Source organism: Pleuronectes platessa, chromosome 21, assembly GCF_947347685.1.
Source record: "Pleuronectes platessa chromosome 21, fPlePla1.1, whole genome shotgun sequence".
Classification (NCBI taxonomy): Eukaryota; Metazoa; Chordata; class Actinopteri; order Pleuronectiformes; family Pleuronectidae; genus Pleuronectes; species Pleuronectes platessa.
Genome location: NC_070646.1, coordinates 4,577,110 through 4,598,090, shown reverse-complemented (window position 1 = coordinate 4,598,090; position 20,981 = coordinate 4,577,110). Strand labels below are relative to the sequence as shown.

Genomic DNA, 20,981 nt, shown 5'->3' with positions numbered 1-20,981 from the left:
GTTCATTGTTTGAGTTCAGTGTTCAAATCATGAAGCTGCTGCATGTGAGGTTGAACAGGAGCGTTTCATTTCTGTGTGGATGTAGAGGTCCTATAATGTATTATGCAACAAACATTTATATTGCATATATACACTAAAACAAGAGAGAGAAGACGTTTGTGACTGTCACTTCATCCAGAGTCACGCAGCCCTGCTCTGTGCACAGGGGGATATTGAGAGAACTAATTGTCTGCTGCACAACAGGTCTTTTCAAATAGTGAATTTTGAAAACTCTGGGTTAAATCCAAACTATAGCAGGGCATTTGCAGTTGCAGGGGGTCAACGTCCGTTGTAAAATCATATGAAACTAGACAAGTCACCCAGCAGAGAGCAGACACCTCCGCCAAGGCCCGACAGTTCAATTCAAAGAAGCTGCACGGAATTTCACACACCATTAGCCCTTTAACTCCCTCGAGTGTTGACACTTCTGCATTTGTGGTATGTTGCAGTTGCATTATGTGATCTCAAGTAACTCCTATAATCTAGTAAAGTAAAGTAAATTGATAAACTGAGACCATCACAGAGTTCTCACTGGAAATGGTCCAATACTCTCTCTCTGCCAGTGCCCATCCCGTCCCTCGAGAGGAGTTATTGTCCAAGTTGATGATCAACGTTTCCTGATTAATCAAGTTTTTATGAACGAGGATATGGAGCACGGTCAGGAAGTGACACACATGTGGCCTGTGTTGAGACAGATCTTCCTCTCGGAGCCAGTATCAACTCCCAGTGGGGGACAGAAGGTCAGAGAACACCACAGTGACTGGAAATGGAGGATTTGGTTTGTTTACATGCCCTAGAGGAGCAGAAATACTATCGCCTGCATCAATTAGCGAGTAGGACTGGTCTGACTGCATACTGGGAAAGACACGAGTCCTGTTGTCAGTGCAACAAAAGACATGCATGAGCTCAGATATATATTTTTCTCCTGTGCATTGACACACACCTCTGACGTGGTGAATGACATCAGCACTTTACATTAGGGCTCATTCTGAATCCTGCTCAGGTGGTTTTTGTTCCTTCTTATTCCACTTTCTAAAGAAATCACTATAAATAGGAAATGACACCTGATCCATCGTGGCTGTGTAAATCGCCCACTAAAACCATTTTATTCGGGTGAGTTCACGTTCGCTGATAGGCGTGATGATTTTTAAAGTATGACTCACATCTGTTTTTTCAGTCCCCCCCCCCCTGGTTGCTTAAAATAACAGAGGGAGCTTCCAAACAAAGCAGCCTCGATGTTCTGGGTCTCCAAGGACCATCTTTGGCATACTGTTGTTTAGCACTCCTTATATAGGTAATGACAAGGGTGAATTATGTAAGCTTGTGCTTTGGTCCTGAAATCAAAATCCAGAATCTGGATCATTTTGCCTTCATAAGGTAATTCACGGGCATCAGAGCGACACCGAGTAGAAACTCTGAAGTTAAGGAAATCTGCATCTGTTTGTATTGAGGAAAACGTCTGTTTGCCAAATTCAGGTCAAGAAGCATCACAATATACTACTGACTCAATTTTGGATTTGTACTTTTTTTTTCACCATGATATTGAATTGACTCTACAAGCAAAACAAACATTGTTCGAAACTCTGTAACTTCTTATTAGGCCGTGGAGCTCCTGAAGCAGTGGGGCTGCTTTACAATGGCAGGTAGCTCCTTTTGAAAATGCTTAATATGTTAAGCACAGTTTTCCTCTCTGCATAACATAAATCAAATAATTAATCTGTGAGATTTGCATAATCATTCACTGCCCATAAAGAAGTGTTAAAATCCACAACCTTCAGTCAGGAACAAACGGGAGTCTAAAGACTTTCAGAAAAAGTAAAGACTTTAAGAAAGAAATACTAAAGTGTTATCATCATGATATTAATCTTAGTGGACCAATATGAACATTTAAAAGTTTTGGTCATATTGTCCATCCCTAATTTTTCGTGAAAATAATTGGATTTTTAATTGTTGATACTAAAGTTTATGGTTAAACTGTAAAATATTAAACCTCAGTTGCATTTCTTTGTCATTAGGGCTTGATAACAGCCTATTGCCAACATTTATGGTATAACTATATATATTGACTTAATAAATCATTGTTGACTATATCTCTATTGCTCAAGCTCAACTTTACACTCAAATGATTCTGTTCTCTTTCCTGAAAAACAAATGTTCTGGCCCGGTTTTAATAGACAGTGGATAGAGTGTGTTTTCCCTCAACCTGAGCTATAACATACATTCCCCTCTGTGTAGGTGTGATGGACATCTCCGTGCTCATAACAAGGACCAGACAACATGTAATGGTCTGGCAGAGTTACAGTTTACTGTGAAACTGCACTTAAATGTACACAAGGGAGGCACTGTGGTCCTTTATTGTTTGGCCAAGCACTGTTATGTTAGGTGGGGGAGGTCAGGGTGAAGACACACACACACACACACACACACACAAAGACACACACTCCTTTAAACATTCACACATCCCCTGACATACACACTGATTTCCTGTGTAATATTTCAAAGCCGTATTTTTCGAGTAGACGGTGAGTCTTGATTCGGTGGTTGTTTTTTTTCACGGCCCGGCAGGTGGTCAGGGGTCAGAGGGGTGAAGTTGAGATTTGTTCAAGCTTGTCATCATTACAGCAAAGACTCTCATGCTCACCTCTTCTCCCTCCTGCCTTGACCCATTCTTCACTTTCCCTCTTTGTTCTCCACTCCCTCATTACTAACACTGTCCAGACACAGAACCCTCGTTTTTTTCAATTTTTCCTCCACTCCTGACTATAAATGTGAGAACCACGGTGCTAAATTAACTCCTGTCCTGTAGTTTAATGGATGACGAGGGGATACGTTTAACCCCTGCCTCTCTTTAACATTAATATACCTCCTTTTTATGACCATCCTCACTTCTTTTTCTGCTTTTTTTACATACAGAAGCCCCAAAGCACCGAAAGCACATGCACTAGTGCTGTGAAAAACTCTCTGTGGAGCAATCAGAAACTGCACACACGCACTGGCTGGCGATGCGTTGACACGAGTGGAGTTTTCAGACCTCTGCATCCGAGCCACATGTGGTTTTCTTCTCTATGAACGCTCGATGGAACAAAATGAGCTCAACTCAGCTGCTAATTTTTACCTCCTAAATTTAACGCATCGAAATGTGAAAAGCTATTTAATACCAAGACGTTGTTATTGTGCTAGATGTGGAAAGGAGATGTCAAACAGATCCAACTGTTCAGTGACACGGGAGGCGTCTGCACATGCATTGGGAAAAAAATTCCACAAATATAGGGTTTTTGCTTTAAACGGAGACATTATGAAATGCTGCTGGGCCTGTGTGCTGTGTTGTCGGCCCAAGAAAATACATCCCTTGTCTTACTTTTCACTTTAGTTTTTTCCCATTTGTAGTATTTTCTGCAAGTAAGCAACTGGCTGCAGGGTAGACAATCTGCTTCCTGTCCACACCAACACGCAGATACCCAGTGCATGTGAAGGGTCATGTGATATGCATTTTCAGGGATTATCACTGATGGACAGAGATGGTTTTAAAAGGAAAACACACTCGTCAGGATGTAGCCACAGAATCATAACAGACTGGGATAATTGTTCCAATTCTAACTAACCCTGACTAAGTCTCAACTAAGTGAGCAATTAAAACGGGATGAAGATGATATTTGATGAGTGTTCCTCATCGTCTCCTCACTTCCTCCTCCCTCTCTCCAGACCGCTCCATGTGAGCCAGTGGAACAGAGGTTATATGAGAGTCTCACTGCGGTGGTCGGCTGTTTTGAGCAGAGCTGGCTGACATCATTCTCGGGGGGGCGGGGGGGGGTGTTAGTTGGGGCAGAGAAAGGCTTGGCTTGTAGCTCAGTCTCCAGCCAAGCCAGTTTTCCAATGAAAGCAGGAGAAGTATAAGTCCGGGTACATCTGGTTTTACACAGCTTTAGCGAGCCAGTCATCTGAAATTGTACTCTGTAATTACAACGCACTAATGATGTCTTCTTTCTCTCGCTTGCAGCTCTGGGATGCTGTTGATGGAGTGAGACATTGCTGTCGAGGGAGATCATAACCAGGCAGAGAAGCAAATTTGAACCTAATCACTTAAACTGAGTTGGAACGGCACAATGGACGGAGTAGACGCCTTGCAGAGCTCGGCTCCAGAGACCAAGGCTGAGCGGATCGCCCGCTACAAGGCAGAGAGGAGGAGGGAGCTGGCTGAGCGCTATGGCAACACGGAGGAATTCACCTCCAAATATGTCCGCAGGGACAAGAAAATTGGTGAGACGTCCGAAGCGGTGTCTTCAGTGACCAAGGATAATGGATCGGAGCCAACGTACAGCAGGAGGGGCCTCAGGAGTAAAGTGGTGGACCCTGTGGAGCTCACTGAGGACGAGCCCACCCAGGATAAAGAGGCAGCAACTCACATCAGAACAGACGCAACTTTATCCTCTAAATCAGAGCTCGTCTCCTCCAATAAGACGTCCTCCCCTTCCAGGTGAGTTTATTCATTCATTCATTCATTCATTCAGGAGCAGTAACACTGTTGTCCTCATTAAACACTAAGCTGCACCAGAGACTCAGAGGGAATAGTCTCCAATTAAATCCTCATTTATTATTTAGATCTTCCTGTTTGTATTTCAGTTTTAACTCGGATAACAGTTCAGGCTGAATAGAGTGCAGAATACTGAATACCTAGACAGTCTATACACACGTGGCTTAGAAGCATATCTGAGCATAATGTTCGGATCCTCCACGAATTGAATCTGAATCAGGTGCAGAAGTTTATTCTTTCATTTATTTATTATCTGCAATTGAGCCTTTAAATACGTCCATTGCTCACTGGCTCCTAACGAGTGAAGGGGAGGCAACGAGTCTGCACATTGTGGGACCACTTAGTGCAATCTTCTGTTTGAGGTAAACAGGGCTGCTCACATTTCCAAAATTGGCCATGTGTGCAAAGCAGAGAGACGTGCCACACTCATACTGCGATGACAGGCAGGCCGCTTGTTGTGCTCCACTTTACAGTCATGTGGAGGAAACCTCAAATGTTCGGGATTCGTCAGGTTAACCTTTTCTCATCGGTGGCCACGAATGCCTCTTTTGAGAGTTGTAGATAAATGGAGTAAAACCTGTCCAGTCGTGGTGCTGGGCATGTTTGGCTGTAATCAAGTCGGGGATTTTGATGTGTGCACAGAGCCCAGACTTGTCAGCTCTTGAAAACCCGCCTGAGGGAATGAGGAGGGAGAGAGAGAGAGACTGCAGAACAGCGATAGACGGGGGTTTTAGGATAGTTTCAGAGTATGGGGCTTGCAGGGGAAGGGGGAGGGGGGAATTGAGTCCTGCCAAGTTTTCATGCCCTGCGCGTAATGAAGCACGATGTCGAGATAGCTGTGATTGATGGTTTGGACCATTTACCTCATAAGATCGGGAGCCTTGTGTTGCAACAGGGTTTGAAAAGTACACAGAGCAAAACAAGTTCCATCAGATCTCAGCTAGCGAGTGTTGATAATGAAACTGGATAAGCATTGTTAGTTTGAAAATGTTTTGTGGACTCTGAGTTTTCTTTAAATATAATTCTGTTGTGCACATGGTTCAGTGTGAAAGAGGCTGTTTTTCTTATAGCGTCACCAGAGCAGAAAGAATATGTGGCAAAATACAGGGTGAAGATGCACACACACACACACACACACACACACACACACACACACACACACACACACACACACACACACAGTACTACGTCTTTAATTACAGAGATAGGTTGACACATTGATGTGTTTGTCTGACATGCCTGTCACGTCAGCCACTAATCTTGTCAGTTCTGTTACAACATTCGCTGCGTGTCAAAGTCCAGCTGTGCAGTCATGTGTGCAGGCGAGTATTACAAAGTTATTAGTCACAACATTTCTTTACAAGAGGTTTTCTTTGTGTATTATCTTGTTTGTTATTCCTTCAGAGTGATTGCAGTTTGTTGAATGTCTGTTTTCTTTCAAAGTGACCTTATATCATTCTGCATGGAAGATAAATAGAGTTGCATGAGCTTTATTGTTCACCGAACCTTCTTAGGCAACGTGTGTGTGTGTGTGTGTGTGTGTGTGTGTGTGTGTGTGTGTGTGTGTGTGTGTGTGTGTGTGTGTGTGTGTGTGTGTGTGTGTGTGTGTGTGTGTGTGTGTGTGTGTGTGTGTGTGTGTGTGTGTGTGTGTGTGTGTGTGTGTGTGTGTGTGTGTGTGTAGTATGAAGGAAACTGCGTCTCAGCTGTCGCAGTGATAATGAAAAACCGTCTGTCAACACGTTTATCTGACACAAACATGGATCCGTCCCTGGTAGAGCTGAAGAGTGACATTCCTGAAAGCTGCATTTTGACATGTCCCACTAACGTATCTCTGCGTGTCCATGTGATGTCACCTCTCTCTTTGCCTTTGTCTCATTTTAAAGAGAACCCAGTGACACAAAGTTCCTCGGAAGCACAGTGATAACACAAGTGCACAGTTTGTACAAAGATGTGATGTGACATCACAGCAGGAGGCCTCCAGACTTATCGGGCTTCTTAACACAAAGCAGTGTCAAATTGAAAGTATGATATGATATGCAACTCTTTGTATATCTATCCTTGTTACTCACAGGAAACAGATTGTGGTTGAAGGGTAGATATTATTCAGGGTAAAGATTTTCCGACCCCAGCATCAGAAAAGCTGCTGAAAATTCAGTGTCGGATATCGGAGAGAATGCAAATCTAATAAACTGATCGAAGTACCTCAGTCTCACCCAGACACAACTACAACATTAAATTTTTCCCGGAAATCCCTCTATGGGTTTAACCTGAGCCAGGAAATACAACTATGATACCAATCATCACTCCCATACAGGGTTAGTCGCACACAGCTGTTAAAATGAGTTTGTATTTTCTCAAATTCACACGAATCTGATCCGTAATCACTATCGGCTGATATGTGGAGAGCAGGTTTCGATATCAGAACATCTGGGATTCATTAATCGTTCGAGAAGTTTCATCCACATGTGTGACCGGTGTATTTTTTTAAGTTGAGGGTTGTATTTTGTGTGTTTGTGTGTGTTTGTGTGTCAGTAACTAAGTGGTAAACACCAGTAACCGTGTGACTGGCACTTTGGATTATACACAGATCGAATGGGATCGAGGCTAATTACTGTTTACATGACCTGAACCACTTCAGACTCCAGTTAGCGAAACAAATTGTAGACGACGAGATTTAAATCTTTTAATCAGGACAACAGATATGATTATACTCATTTCATACTCTGCTCTCCCCCCCCCCGGTTCAGAGCCTCGCTTAACACTTCTTCTCGATGAAAGTGCTCAACCTGTCTCCTCTCTCTCTCTCTCTCTCTCTCTCTCTCTCTCTCTCTCTCTCTCTCTCTCTCTCTCTCTCTCTCTCTCCGCACCTCTTCTTATCTGGGTGGTTTTTATGGCAGAGGGCGGCCGTCGTGTGCGGCCTCTCCTCCTCGTCAGCGAGCTGTCACAGAGCGGCTGGGTTCTGACGAAGTGTCACTGAGCCCTGCAGCTGTAGAGTCGAGCGTCTGAACCCTGAGGCATCGGTCACACAGAGTGTTTGCTGAGACTCTCCAGTTACTTTAAGTGGCTGCATATTGTGATGCTTTTTTTAACCATGTGGCTGAAATGTGCGACGCTCTCATCGCTTTAAAAGTTTGTGTGAATATTCCACAGCCACAGATTCTTTGTGTTTATTTAAATACATTATTCTTAGATCTACACATCAATGTGTCCTCCGCCACAATTGCCCCATCTCTAACTGCAGCATATTCACACAGCATAAATACCTCTGTCTCACATATTCTCATTTCTGACACCAGCACAAAGCTGCACTGAGGCATGTCGGCCAGATACTGAGTGAACTTTCTGCAGAAGCTAAACCCAAGCCCCAAATTACTCATAATAATATCCTGCTCTAAAAAAGATTGTTTGGCAGTGAGACAAGTAAAGGTCAGAGGATCCGGAGTCAGATTTAATATTTAGGTCGATTTGAGTTTTTCCCTCCAGAGCCCGACTGATATGGAGATTTGGTTCTCGTTACAGATATTAGAGAGTAGAATATTTCTGATACCGATATATACGTTGATAATTGAAATACAATGAAGGTTTGATGGCTTACAGTATAACCATGAACTTCATTACACATAACTATAACTAAAATGCACATGCAGCCATCACTCTAATTAAGAAAATAAACATAATTTGGTTTATATCAGCCAACATAAATGTGGATATCAATATGTCTCATGTCAGCTGATATGTCAGACTGGCTCATGTCCACACTAAGCCTACAATATTCATACCTTGATATTATTCAATCAACGGAATTATTTGATATTTTGGACTGTATTAAGAAACGTATTCTAAATCATAGGTTTTTATTTAAAGCCCTGAAATACATGAATTTGTATAATATGACATTTGATTCTCCCTCAAAACGTCACAAAGCTCCCGTGCAAGCTGCTATCGCTCAGTTTCATGTGATCCCTAAAAAACTGTTTGTATACTTTGTGTTTTGTGCACAGTCTTTTATTGGGATGTGCTCGACATAAACAATGGAACACGGACGGGGGGGTTTATCGAGCCAGTAACCTCAAAACCGTCTGGACTGCTAGAGATTTTGATCGTGCAGGCGGGCTTGGGACTCTCCCCTTTTTCAGTGACCTCTGACCCCTCCCAGATGTCCACCATGACTCTCTATTGTGTGTAAAGCAGCCCCCCTACCCTCCCCACCCCTCACTCACCCCCTATCCTGTTACATCATCGCTGCAGCCCCACAGGCAGCTGCTGTCCCCATCCATATTTAACGTCCATTACTCAGAGATGAGTGGTCATCTTCAGACGCCACACAGACATTGCTGTTGTGTCGTTATCATCAAGGGAAGGGAAGAGCAGCATAAGTACTTTAATATCATACAAGGGAGAGAAGGCATCTTACAGTGGCCCTGTTCTTATTGCATCCTTTTTAAACCTGGTTGTATTGGTGTTGGCTGCATAAATACGACTTTATTTCTGTATAGTTTGCAAACATCGGTCGTAGCAGCCGTGTCATCACATCAGTGTTTGAGAGAGTGACCTCACTCGTCTCCATCTCTCTCTCCCTCTGTCTCGTAGGCGACTGGAAGCCGATGACACCGAGGAGGCACAAGGTAAGAAGAGCCCTCCACTTTCACTGAGTCACAGCCCATTGTTCCACAGGCTGCTTCAGCCCTCGACTCATTCAGGTTATCTGTGTTACTCAGCGCTGTACGAGGCTCATTAATGACGTCACATCATGATATTCTACGGCTGAGGAAGTGAAGGAAAGCAGATACACTGAAATGCTTGGCTCGGTTTTGTTTGCTGTGTATTTTAAATTGAATGTTTCGCTGCAGGCTGTGGTTTTCAGAGTTTTTGTTCAAAGTGTGTGTGTGTGTGTGTGTGCTTACAGCTGAAATGTTTGATCCAATGAAATTACACTGGAAGCTTGTTTCAGTCAGTTAACATTATGGACTAAATTTGGAACCTGTCGCTATAAAGAGACAAGAAAATAGCTAAGAGCCGCTGGCTGCTTTTCTGACTCTGTCAGCCACCTGAGCCCACAGCCTGAGTGTGAGTGGCTCTGTCTGACTGAGTGTGAGAGTGTTTGTGCGTGTGTGTTTGAACAAGAAGCCTCCTACATAGAACAGGAAGTCGGGGTGACCCTGTCTCAATAAACCTCAAGTGTATATTTAATCCAAACAAAGAAGTTGTAAGATAACAACTTGAAAAGTCATTATACTACTTCCCTTATCTCAGACCTTCTCAGTTGAGTATTTAAATCAAACTGACAATTGTTAAACCTCATTGAGTTGAGTGTTTTTCAGCCTGTGTGTTGTCAAACATTTAGGAATCATTTGAGTAGAATTTAATCTGTTAATCCAAATCGTTAATTTCGACAAAATTGTCTAAATGAAGCTGGACAGAGGACGTTAGCTGAGTAGGCCTGAGAATATGTGAACCCACCTCAACACCTCATGAGATCTGATCACTCAGACCAGAAGTCCACGTGTGATCAGATCACACAGGACTCAAATCAGATCAGGGTCTGTGCTGTTTCATCATGTATTCACTCATGTGCCGGCTCCATTGGCCTCAATAAGGTCAAAAGCTGACTTGGCTGCTTCGTGTGATGGATGACGGCACTTATGGAAGAATCAGTGAAGTTAAGTGGAGATTTTTTCCATCTCTCTCAGTCTTGGATTGATGATGTAAGAAAACTTGGCCCGCAGTCAGAACTAGACCGAGTCTGAGAGGAATCAAGAGTCGACGATACTTAAAGTTTCATCATCTGATCTAAATCACGCTCCGTTCTGGACAAGAGGGGAGCGTTGAATCATAAATCATAACCTGAGTATTAATAGACCTCAACTGAACTTTTTCTTCCAGTGGATACGGGGAGTTTTTCAGAAACTTGCCATTCTTTTGGATCTGCTTCTTCCTTTTGTTTTCTTTGGCTTGGAAAGTCACATTGTTAGGAGAATAAAAAACACTCCTAAAGAAATGGGAGGCTGGGATTAAGTGAGCTGATTTAAGGATTTTGTGTTGTGGTTGGAATACCATTAAATTTAATCGTTTCCTTTTGTTCTGATTAGAAGTTTATTCTACTCCCGGGGCTGGTTCTGATTAGATAAACTCACATGAGGATTTATTTTCTTTCTCACTCACATATAAGTGCAAACACATGTCAATGTCTTCTTATAAAGGGATAAATCATCTCAGTGTCACTCTCATTGATGACCTCAAAGACTCGGACCTGAGGCCAGTGCACGTATCTCAGTCTGTTTCCTCCTCATGAGTGAAGCCGGTGAGATTATATCCAGTCAGGTTTCCTCTCTGCACTTTTCAAGCCGTTTTCCCCCGGTGAGGAAAACGTCCACTTGACCTGAAAAGACTGATGTGTGTCTGTGTGTGTCTGTGTGCAGCTCCTTGAACCTTTTTGAGAACATGCATCGAATCAACTATTACATCTACCTGTGCATAGGTGTCTGTGCTCAGTCCTAGTATTGTAATCTGTTTACAAAAAGCCAATATCAGAAAATTCTTTTGTGGATTTAAAAACACACATGTTCATTATAAATCGTTCTAACGTGACTTTTAGTTGAACAAGTCTCGCTGTTGTTTATTTAACCAACTTTGTGTTTGTGTGTGTCTCCTTTAGTCGATGATACACCTGTGAACTCCTCCAAGAGGTCTGCTACAACCAAAAAGTCTCTTTTCAAGGTCCAGTATCAAAGCTTTTCCTTCCATCTCCTGCATGTCTGTGTTACACAAATCACATATTGCTTGAATATTTGCTCTTTGTCCTGGTTTCAATGGTTTTGAATAAAGCCGAACCTTCATTAACTTGCTTTTCTTTACTGGGGAATATCCTAAAATTGTCATAGAAGCTTTTGCCATTTTCAGACATGAACTCCAGATAATGTCTGCTCTGAACAGACCTTCCAGACTTTCTCCAGTGATTGTCTTTCACGTATGAACAATGCGGCAGGAGATTCTCCGCTTAGCCGCATTTGAGACTTCGCAGATATCTCTGAGGTATTCGAGTGAGGGGTGATGGAGGGAGGAAGGACGTAAGGTATCAATTGTGCTGCCGGGATCACAAACATCATCAATGCTCCCACTTGCTTGTTGTGAGACCTCTGGATCCTTCTCATTTGGATATTATCTAGAGTTGTCACCAGGGGATTGGCCGAAGAAACTCGGGAGAATGTCCGCAGCAACTAACTTGGACATTTGCGTTCTCATATAAAGCCCCTCTGGATAATAATAGCAGATTTTCCATAGTTGTATGTCTGAAAGCAGCTCCTCGTTCACGTGTCTCAACCACCTGCTTTTTTAAATCCTCTCTATTTTCAGTTTAAATTTCCTTCCTCCCGAAACACACACAGTTAACCGAGCGCCAAAACATAAAATGTATGTCACAGAGGCTATATCTATATTTCATAACCAATCGAGATTTCATCCTTTTGATATTTCTTACTGATTTACTTTTCCAGAGCAGATGGTGATTGCTTCAGCCCTCCCCTCTGGAAGTGAGCTGTCCTGCACCTGGATGCACACTTGGCCAAAGCCGTGACTTCAGCACAAACAGTTCACGGTTGTCTTAAACGCAGCGGTGGGAAAAGACAAGTCCAGGGAACTAGAGGATGGACTTTGGAAAACAAAAAACTAGATAATGTCCCCAATCCTATGGGGAGATATACACATGTGTGCTTAAAAGTATCGGGGCTTTCCCAGGCTGCTTGGGTTTCGGACGTGGTTAGGTTTCCTGATATTGGATGTAAATAGTTGTTCTAACTTGGCCTTCGCAGAGCAGGACCAGTGCCAAGGTTGGCCAAGTGAACCCAGATGGCAGCGAGTTGCTCTGCTGAAAACCCTGCTGGGAAAACCGGCTCCTCCAAAGACGCTACATCTCATAATCACACTGAGTTCTTTTTTTTTTGTGTCTCCCTCTGTTCCTCCTTTTCAATGACTCCCTCGCCTGAAAGTCATCAGCACCGACAGATGCTCCCTCACTGTCGTCACTTTTCCCTTATCACTCCTTTCTCCTCCACAGTCCCTGGTGAAAGCCAGTGAGTCAGTGTCTCCAGCAGCAGCAGCAGCAGGAGGAGTGAGGTTATAGTGTGTCCGCCTTCCAACACGGACCAAAGCGTTAAGTCTTCTAGAGAAAGACACAGCTCATTTATATTTTGAATACCCAGTGTGTATAAAAATAACTTGTTTTGCAGAAGGGCGATATATTCACAGAGTTCTTTCTTTATAATCTGTATCACAGCTTTGATGCGAGAGGCCTTTAATTCTGTTGAGCTTTGGTGTGTAATTTTGTGAAGAAGGAAAAAAAAAAAAACAGCATTGGATCTTGGTTGCTTTCCTCACAGCTGGAAATCCACTTATCGGCACCATGTCACCCGGGGGCAGCGGTGAAGTGTTTACTGACAACGCTCTCACAGCTGCCTGGGTCACACTTTGTGCAGGTTTAACGTCCCGTGACTATCGCTGCTTTCAGACCATCGCTGAAATATGGATATTCTCCTAAAATTATCCAGAGGGGCTGTTTGTGAGAGAGCAAATGTCCGAGCTAGTTGATTCGGACATTTTCCAGTGGTTTTTCCTGCCAGACCCCCCCCCCCCCCCAGTTATAGCCCATTTGAGAATACAGCAGGACATTCTCAAGAGACGACGTGCACGTAGAAGATTCAGAAGATGTCTACCTTCAAAGACCATTTGTCGATGTGCTGGAAACAAAAACACTGAGATTTCTGCAGCAGAAGTCACCTGATCACTCTTGAGAGTTTCCTGCTGATGTGAACGTGTCTCCCCTGGACCTGCAGTGTTCTTCATACGTGAAAGGCAAACTCCTGAGAAAGTCCGGACACACTCACTCTGACATTTTGCAGAGTTCATGTGAAAATGGCTTCATAGAACAAAATAATGAAGCTGGTAACAGACTTTCATCAAACTTTCAAACATGTACTTGTATCTCAAATTAAACATCAAAAATAGTCGATACAAAACTAAATGTCTCCCTTAAGGATAGTTCATTGTGGAAAATGCAGCAGAGGCAATATTCATCTTGTCTTCATATTGTTTGTTTGCACTCTATTCACTCAAAGGTTTTGGTATTTTTCTCCCACCCGGTAAAACTCTGCTTCAAAATCACTAACACACACACACACACCACAGCCTTGACCTCTAAGCAACTCAGCTGGAGCATTTGCATGTTTAACTGCTTTGCCCAAGTGGAGGGGAGGAGCTTTACTCATTCACTCACTTCCTTCATCAAGGTTTGTTTACAGCTGACGTCGTCCTCCTCCGGCAGGATTTCTAAAAACCCAGCTCCTAATCCTCCGCTCTTCTCTCCGCCCGCAGGACCCGGAGGGGGCAGACGATGGGAGCAGCCGTCGACCGGCCGGTGACGGAGTGAATCGTCTAATGAGCAGCGAGGAGGATGAGGCCTTTACCAGGTGAGCAGGTTCACATGTGTTTCTACCAGAGGGACGACGTTTGAACATTAAAGTCGACTTACTCACCGGTCGAGTAAAAAGTTTTATGGATGGTGATGAATTACATGTAAAACAACAGGAGCGGATCGAGAGAGAAGAACTTTGAAAACAAGTGACGCTCTCTCACACAGGCCGAGTGCAGAGGTAATTACAGAGCAATGAAAGGTTGTGCAGAGATAAACCAGATAGACCTGCAGACCTCGCCTTTAATACCACTCTCTTTCTCTCTTTCTCTCTTTCTCTCTTTCTCTCTCTCGCTCTCTCTCTCTCTCTCTCTCTCTCTCTCTCTCTCTCTCTCTCGCACACTCATGCACACACACACACAAACACTTAGTTAGGTAGCTATGGTGATGCAAACCAGGCTGAAGTTAATGGCTGCAGCAGTTGGAGCCAGACAGTTCAGTCCTTTCTTTGCCCACATGGAGTTTGAACTGTGCTCAGTTTTCCTTTCGCTTCAGTGCATTTGAGCTTTTTTCAGCAAAGCTCCACTGTTTCTAATAAAGGAGAAAATATTTTTATAATCGAAAAGTCCACGTTGAAAAAAAATTACATATTTGTTTGTGATCGTGAAAATACTCCCTCCAGTGCAAAGCCATCTGCGGTTCTGAGCTTTTATTCGTGCTTCACAGGGTGGATTCAGTTTCATCGTGTTTCAGTTTTTTGATTTAACCTTTTGTCTCCAACATCTTTGTCCTTTTCTCCCCGATATATCAGGCTTCATAAATCTGACACAGGCCAGACGATGGGGGAGAAGGAGGCCTCGGATGAACCTTCGTGCAACGAGCAGCAGGAAGATGGTGCCGCTGCCGAGGAGAGAGAGGTGAGTTCTGCTCGTAAAGGTATCTTCAAACTATCACCTGGTTTTCATAACCCCCTGAAGAAGTCATCTCTGTGGATTGTGTTTGGAAAGATAATATTTTTGACCCAACACTCGCGCGCTCTCTCACGTCTGAAAAATCTCACCACCGCATGCGAGCCAATTCCAGAGCTCTTACTCACCTCCAGCTCGGCTCTGTTTCTACCCAGGTCATATTTACATTAGGTTTTTTTGTTTTTGCAGTGGACATGTAGATTCAAAGTCGTTTTCAACACTGGCACACGTCACCACATCTTAAACTGATTACGTGCACACACACACAGGCGCCCCCACGTGTTATGCACATTGTGTTTTCCATTGAAGCGGCTCACCACCTGGTTAGCATTGCCCTTCAGCATCCAGTCGGCCTCAGTGTATTCCCCAGCTCCTCCTCACTCAGCACTCCCTCACAGCCTTTGCCCTGTCAGCAGTTTGTCTGCTGTTGTGTCATCTCAGTGATGGATTGAACAAACACAAATGGATTTGTTTGTTTCTTAGCGGCTGTTCACTGTGGTTTGAAACATGTGTTGGCAAAGTTAATGTATTTTGAAGGGATAGTTCACCACCTTTCTGATGGAGGGGTGAGTAAAGTGTTGAATTGTATTGGATTCGGCTGCAACGCTGTGTTTTGTGGACTCGTACACTTCAACCACCCCTCTATTAGAAATTGTGGTGAGTAGATAATGAGGGAATCTTCATTTTTTTTTGGGTGAACTACAAGAGAGTTTGTCGTATTGCTTCACATACGTTTTTCATTTCTGTGTTTTTTTATTTATTCCTGGAAAGCACAACAAACACATGTGTTGTCCCAAAACAAGTCTTTGTGATTTTTTGGCAAATCCTTCAGTCTTTCTCCTCTCCACACGGTTTCACTCTTTGATAATCACTTATTCCTGTTTCTTTTTTTTTGGGGGTCTTTCAAAGGGTTGGAGCTAAAAGAGTAAAAGCATGATCGCCTTTTGTTTTAAGCCTTTTCCAAACATTAGAATCTTTGAACTCAGGGGTCCCGGAGCAGAGGAAAGGGTTAAAAGTTCGGAAATATAAAGCAGAGTCAGACCTTGTTGTGATTTAAAAGTTACAAATAGAATCTTGAACTGGATCTGCAGCGGATGGGGAGCCAGCGTCGTTCAGTGAGGACTTCAGTGATGTGTTCTCTCACTACTGTAGACGGGCAACTGCTGGATAATGAATTGCAGTTGTAAATATTCTCTTTTAACCACTTCATCCTGTTCATCTGACGCCACAGCCTTCATCCTCCTCTTAACAACAGTAGGTCACTGAAAGCTGAAACTGCATGTTTCTGTACATGAGGCATATTTCCGTCTTTGAGACTTTGGGGTAATAGAAGAAGGTTTTTACTGTTTATGTGGAAACTGCAGAGGAGTCAGTCGCTATTGGAAAATGTCATCAGGGACGGTTATGTGCTATAATCAAGCTTCAGTAGAATATACTGCTCCTGCCATTTAAAAGTCTTTTTCCAGATATTTTAAATATAGTATTAAAAGTAAACTCTGTCTCTCTCCCTGTCCACACCAGGCCTCCAGTCTCCTTTCTGACAGCAAGCACAGAGATGCCTCTCCCCCTCCCTCCCCCCCCAGCCAGCCTCCCTCTCTGCAACGCCAAGACTCGGGGCCTCGCGGCATCAAGGGAATCTTAAAGAAATGTCGCTCCACCAGCGTGGAGTCGGACCACAGCGAGGGCTCCACGCCGGAGGGCCTGCCAGCTCGGCAAAGCAGCGTCACCCTCAGCCACCATGAGAGTGAGGAAGAGACGCAGAAGGCTGATGAAGAGGAAGAGAAGGAGAAAGAAAAAGAGGAGGAGGAGGAGGTGCTAGAAGAAGAGGTAGAGGAAGAGGTAGAAGAAGAGTTAGAGGAAGAGGTAGAAGAAGAGGAAGAAATTGAAGATGAGGACTTCGAGGAAATCGAGGGAGAGGATGAGTCACTGACTGATGATGTCCCAGATGGGGGGTGCTACAGCATCAACAGACAACTCAGCGCGGGCAGCAGCGGCAGCAGCAGAGGAAGTTTTGAGGAGATGCCAAGTTCGTCTCCTGACGGGAGTCTGGAGAAGATGTCCACGGTGTCGGAGGACGCTGAGGACCTGGACAGCAGCTTGGATGGAAGTGGTGGCTCCTCCCTCAAACAGAGGTCATTGGATGAACACCAACACAGCAACATGTTTCAGTACAGTAAACTAAATTGGATAAATTGAACTGTATAGAACCAAAACAAGATTAAAATACAAATAATGCAGAAGTATTAAAGTCAGTGACTGATTTGTTTAATAACTTATTAATTAGTTAGGAGAACTTGTATGGATTCTAGCTTATGATCAATATTTAAACATTAGGATATCTCAATATTACTTACTATATAATTTTCAAATGGAGTTGGAATAATTTTTTCATTAGAGCCTATAGACTCAATATATAGATGGACGACTTGACAGCTCCCAAAAGTGATATCAAAGTGTTTGGGTGCAGTGCACGTCATAAACCATGCCTCCTCTATGTTAATGGATGGGACATGGACCAAACTAAATAGAATACGTCAAGTAAATTGTAAATAACGTGTTTCCAAGGAGTTTATTTGTTATTTGATGCTTTTAAAACTCAGTGACATGTCCTGATTGACAGCTGAGACTGACGTGTGTATCAGCGGGAGCTCGGCTCCACGGCGACATACCACAATGCCTCCATCACAGAATCCGGCTCTGAAGGCACAAGATGGTGGCGTTTGTGTCTGGAATGTTTTGGATTCATTTGTGGAAACCTGTCTGTGGTTAAGCCACATTACTGAAGCTCCCAGTAACTAAATATTCTCAAAGATATACTGTACAGTATTTAAAATTAACAGCACTGTGAACTTGTGAATTGAGGCAAAAATATGAGCTAGGGAGTAAAACGTTACTCAGACTTGTGTAGCTCAGGTAAACACTACTTGTATTTGAATGCTGCCGTAAAAGAGTAATGGAAAATAACATATTTGTCTTTATCCTTTTTCAGACTGTCAGAGTTCAGCAGTAAAGATGAGAAGAAGGACAGACTGAAGAAATCAAAACCAACCGAGCTGATCCAGACGTCACTGGCCGATCGCTTCAATAAGCTCCAAGGTGCCGAAAATGCCTGGAGGAAAAAGGTGAGTTACTGCATAACCTCTCCTTCAGCGTGGGGGGGGGGGGGTGAAGCTGTTACTCATGTGGGAGGAATAACATGTCTGTGAGAGTTATTAAAAATTTAAGCCAATTCTTTTACGGTGGTATTGGCTTTAATGAGCAGATCCTGCCACATGTGGAGGTTTCCCCTCAGCATCGTTCACAGGGAAAGACACAGTTTGGCCGTGCACACATTTCTTCTTCTGCTGAATCAGCTCGTTTCCCCCGGAGCCGCTGCCAAGAGGGCGTGAGGCTCAGAGGGCTCCGGGTTGCAGCAGATTTTGGAAGTAGTGTTGACAAAGCCAGTGATCCAGGGCTTAGTTAGCCTCACAAAGAGGAAGAGCGACACACCCTCTTCCCCCCCCCCCTTGTAAAAATAAAACCCTACACCGCGACCAAACACCTGCGAACCTTCCACGCTAATGCCTGCTTCCTTTGCCGGGTTTTACAGCGTCTCACTTCTCCTCTCCTCAAAGTTAGAAAAACAATCCTCCACAAGCAAGCTTTGTGTTCTTCATACACGTTGAAAAACGTATATAAACATGCAGATGGTTCAGTGTTTATTGGACACGGACACATTTTGGAAGGAGTGTTGAAAGTCCATGGAGGCCCCCCCAGCCCCTCACAAGTGGAAAAAATCCATTAGACTATATAATAACCACCACGAGGACACTTTGTAAATAGCTAATGATGATTCAGTGGAGGAAAAATCCAAAAAGACTGAAGTGATGACATGTTTAAACGTATGAAGCATCCCCCGGTTCGATGCCTGTGAGGGTCGGGGGAACCTCTCTGGGTTTTTCATGGATCGGGTTCGTCCTTCATCCAAAGATGAACTAAACTTAGAATAAATCCACTTTATAAGAAAGTGCTGGCAGCCAAAAATCTTCACTCAGCTAAATACTGATGTCATGTTACATCCATGTGGTCTGCCTTTATTATTATAAATCATCATAGTCTATATAATTTAGTGTAATTCCATTAATGGCACAAAGGCTGCAACCGCAACCCCCAAAGAAGTCTGCAGGCTTCTTCTTTTGATTCAGTATGGAGTGGTCTGGAACTTGTTCTGCTACTGGAGATCTCCGGGAAACTCAAGGTGCTTTCAGACAGAACCTCTGTCTCAACAATCAGGGTGCGGACATTATCAGGAGTTTGCCAGAACACAGCAGGAGATTCTTGAGTCTGACGCGTTTCACAAGAACAGTAAAGTCTCTGGAGCGTTCAGGTGAGGGCCGGCTTCAGGGTGGAACACGCAGAGCCCGGGACGTACCGTGAAAACTCTGCCGCAGAGATCATGTGTTTTTGTTTAGAGCAAAATCGACACCACGGCCGACCTTCATCTCCAAAAGCTCTCAAATGTCTCTTCTACATCTACAGCTCCTCTTCGTCACACCGAGATATTGATAGTGATAATCTCCCGCTGTGTTCCCACCTGGACTCATGCAGACTTTCTCCAGAGTTTCCACATCATCTGTGTGGCATCCATCGTATGTGACCGCTCTTGTTACATTTCTACCTCGCAGAAAAAGCCCCTTCTGGTTTCCATGTTCAGGCCTGTCAGTCCAATCTTGAGGCCTGCCAAGCCCAAACAGATGTTGTTGCTCTTTGTTTGATATGTGGGAGACCAGGGAATGTAACGTGCATGGTACACACCGTGGCCATCTCCAACCAGCTCCAGATGTTTCCTGTAAAGCCGGCTGCGCTGCTCAGTGCCCCACGGTCGTGTTGTAAAGTGAGGCCTCGGTTGTAAATTCAATTTAAAGCTCTGTCGTGTTTTGGATAATGATCGTTAATAATACGTTACTTTGACTGTTTGCAGCCTTTCACCAGTTAATGATTAATGCTGTCCTCAAAAAAATATATAAACTGCTGCTCTGTCAATATCAATTCAGCTTCGGGAATAAGTTAAAAAGTTTACTGTCTTTTACAGAAATCCATGCAGACGTTAGAATAATATTTGAAAGGTTTTGTTTTAAATCCTGCAGGATCTGCTAAGTGTCTAGTTTTAGTTTCCCCGCGATGACTCACTGCAGACGAGTCTCTCCACAAATCAAAACACCGACACCGCAGCCCCCCCACAGACGTGTCACTCCGTTAACACTCGGTGGGAAATATCGTCTCTGAGCCGCGGTGATTCCCAGGAAAAATAGGAGCCGAGACAATCGGTTAAAGATGAGTTTATTAATTCCAATTTATTACGAGCGTCTTGATTTCCCACTAAACCACGAAGCCAGATTCCTGCTGTTGTAAGTCAGGATGATTCACACTTTATGGTGTTTTGCTCTCTCCTCATGCGTTGTTATAAACAGTCTGTTTCCCTTTTCCTTTCTCTCCCACTCTCCCAAACGTTACAGCAGGTTTCAAATGACCTGTGTCTGTTTCTTTGCTCTTCTTCGCTGGAACCAGCTCACGACGTCGCCCTGCCGCGCTCTTCCTCCTGCATTCTCCTCTGATCCTTTTCCTTTCCTCTTCTCTTCCTACCACTTCCCCCTCTTTCCACCCTTTTTTCCAGTTTCCTCTGTTCCCCAAACTGTGGACCCTTTGTCTGACACCTGCCTGTCTGCCTTTCCCTGTCCCTCCAGGTGAGTGCACATGTATGAGGCAACGCTGCCTTTCTCTCTCCCTATTTCCTGGACAATCTCTCACCCGCTCTGAGGAATCAGAGCTGTCGACACACTCGCTGTTGCTACATGAATGCGGTTTGCCGGCCCTCGGTTGGTTGATATCTGTGTCAGTGGTTTGGCCGAGGTGCGGCCTGCTCCGTACAGTCAGGCAGGGCTGAGAAAAATGGTTTCCTGTGAGGCTTCGAGGCCCCGGGCCCTTTCCCTTCCTCCCCCTGTCTCTGGGGTCCTGTCAGTCCAAGGTATTTCCCTCCTCTGATTGACTCCAGAGATGGGCT

At 44.0% G+C, this 20,981-nt stretch overlaps 1 protein-coding gene across 5 annotated transcripts in view; it reads left to right on the top strand.

Moving 5' to 3' along the window:
* Positions 1-20,981, top strand: part of svild (supervillin d) — a 40,535-nt gene that overhangs the window by 9,300 nt on the left and 10,254 nt on the right. For 3 of the 5 annotated variants that reach the window (XM_053413453.1, XM_053413454.1, XM_053413456.1), the window contains exons 2-8: positions 4,037-4,513; positions 9,161-9,195; positions 11,226-11,287; positions 13,937-14,031; positions 14,785-14,890; positions 16,463-17,073; positions 17,931-18,063. In XM_053413453.1, coding sequence (XP_053269428.1) covers positions 4,143-4,513; positions 9,161-9,195; positions 11,226-11,287; positions 13,937-14,031; positions 14,785-14,890; positions 16,463-17,073; positions 17,931-18,063 — 1,413 coding nt within the window. In that variant the 5' untranslated portion in view covers positions 4,037-4,142. Of the gene's footprint in view, positions 1-3,784; positions 3,940-4,036; positions 4,514-9,160; positions 9,196-11,225; positions 11,288-13,936; positions 14,032-14,784; positions 14,891-16,462; positions 17,074-17,930; positions 18,064-20,981 lie in introns of those variants that run through there. The other 2 variants (XM_053413457.1, XM_053413455.1) reach the window with 2 other exon arrangements.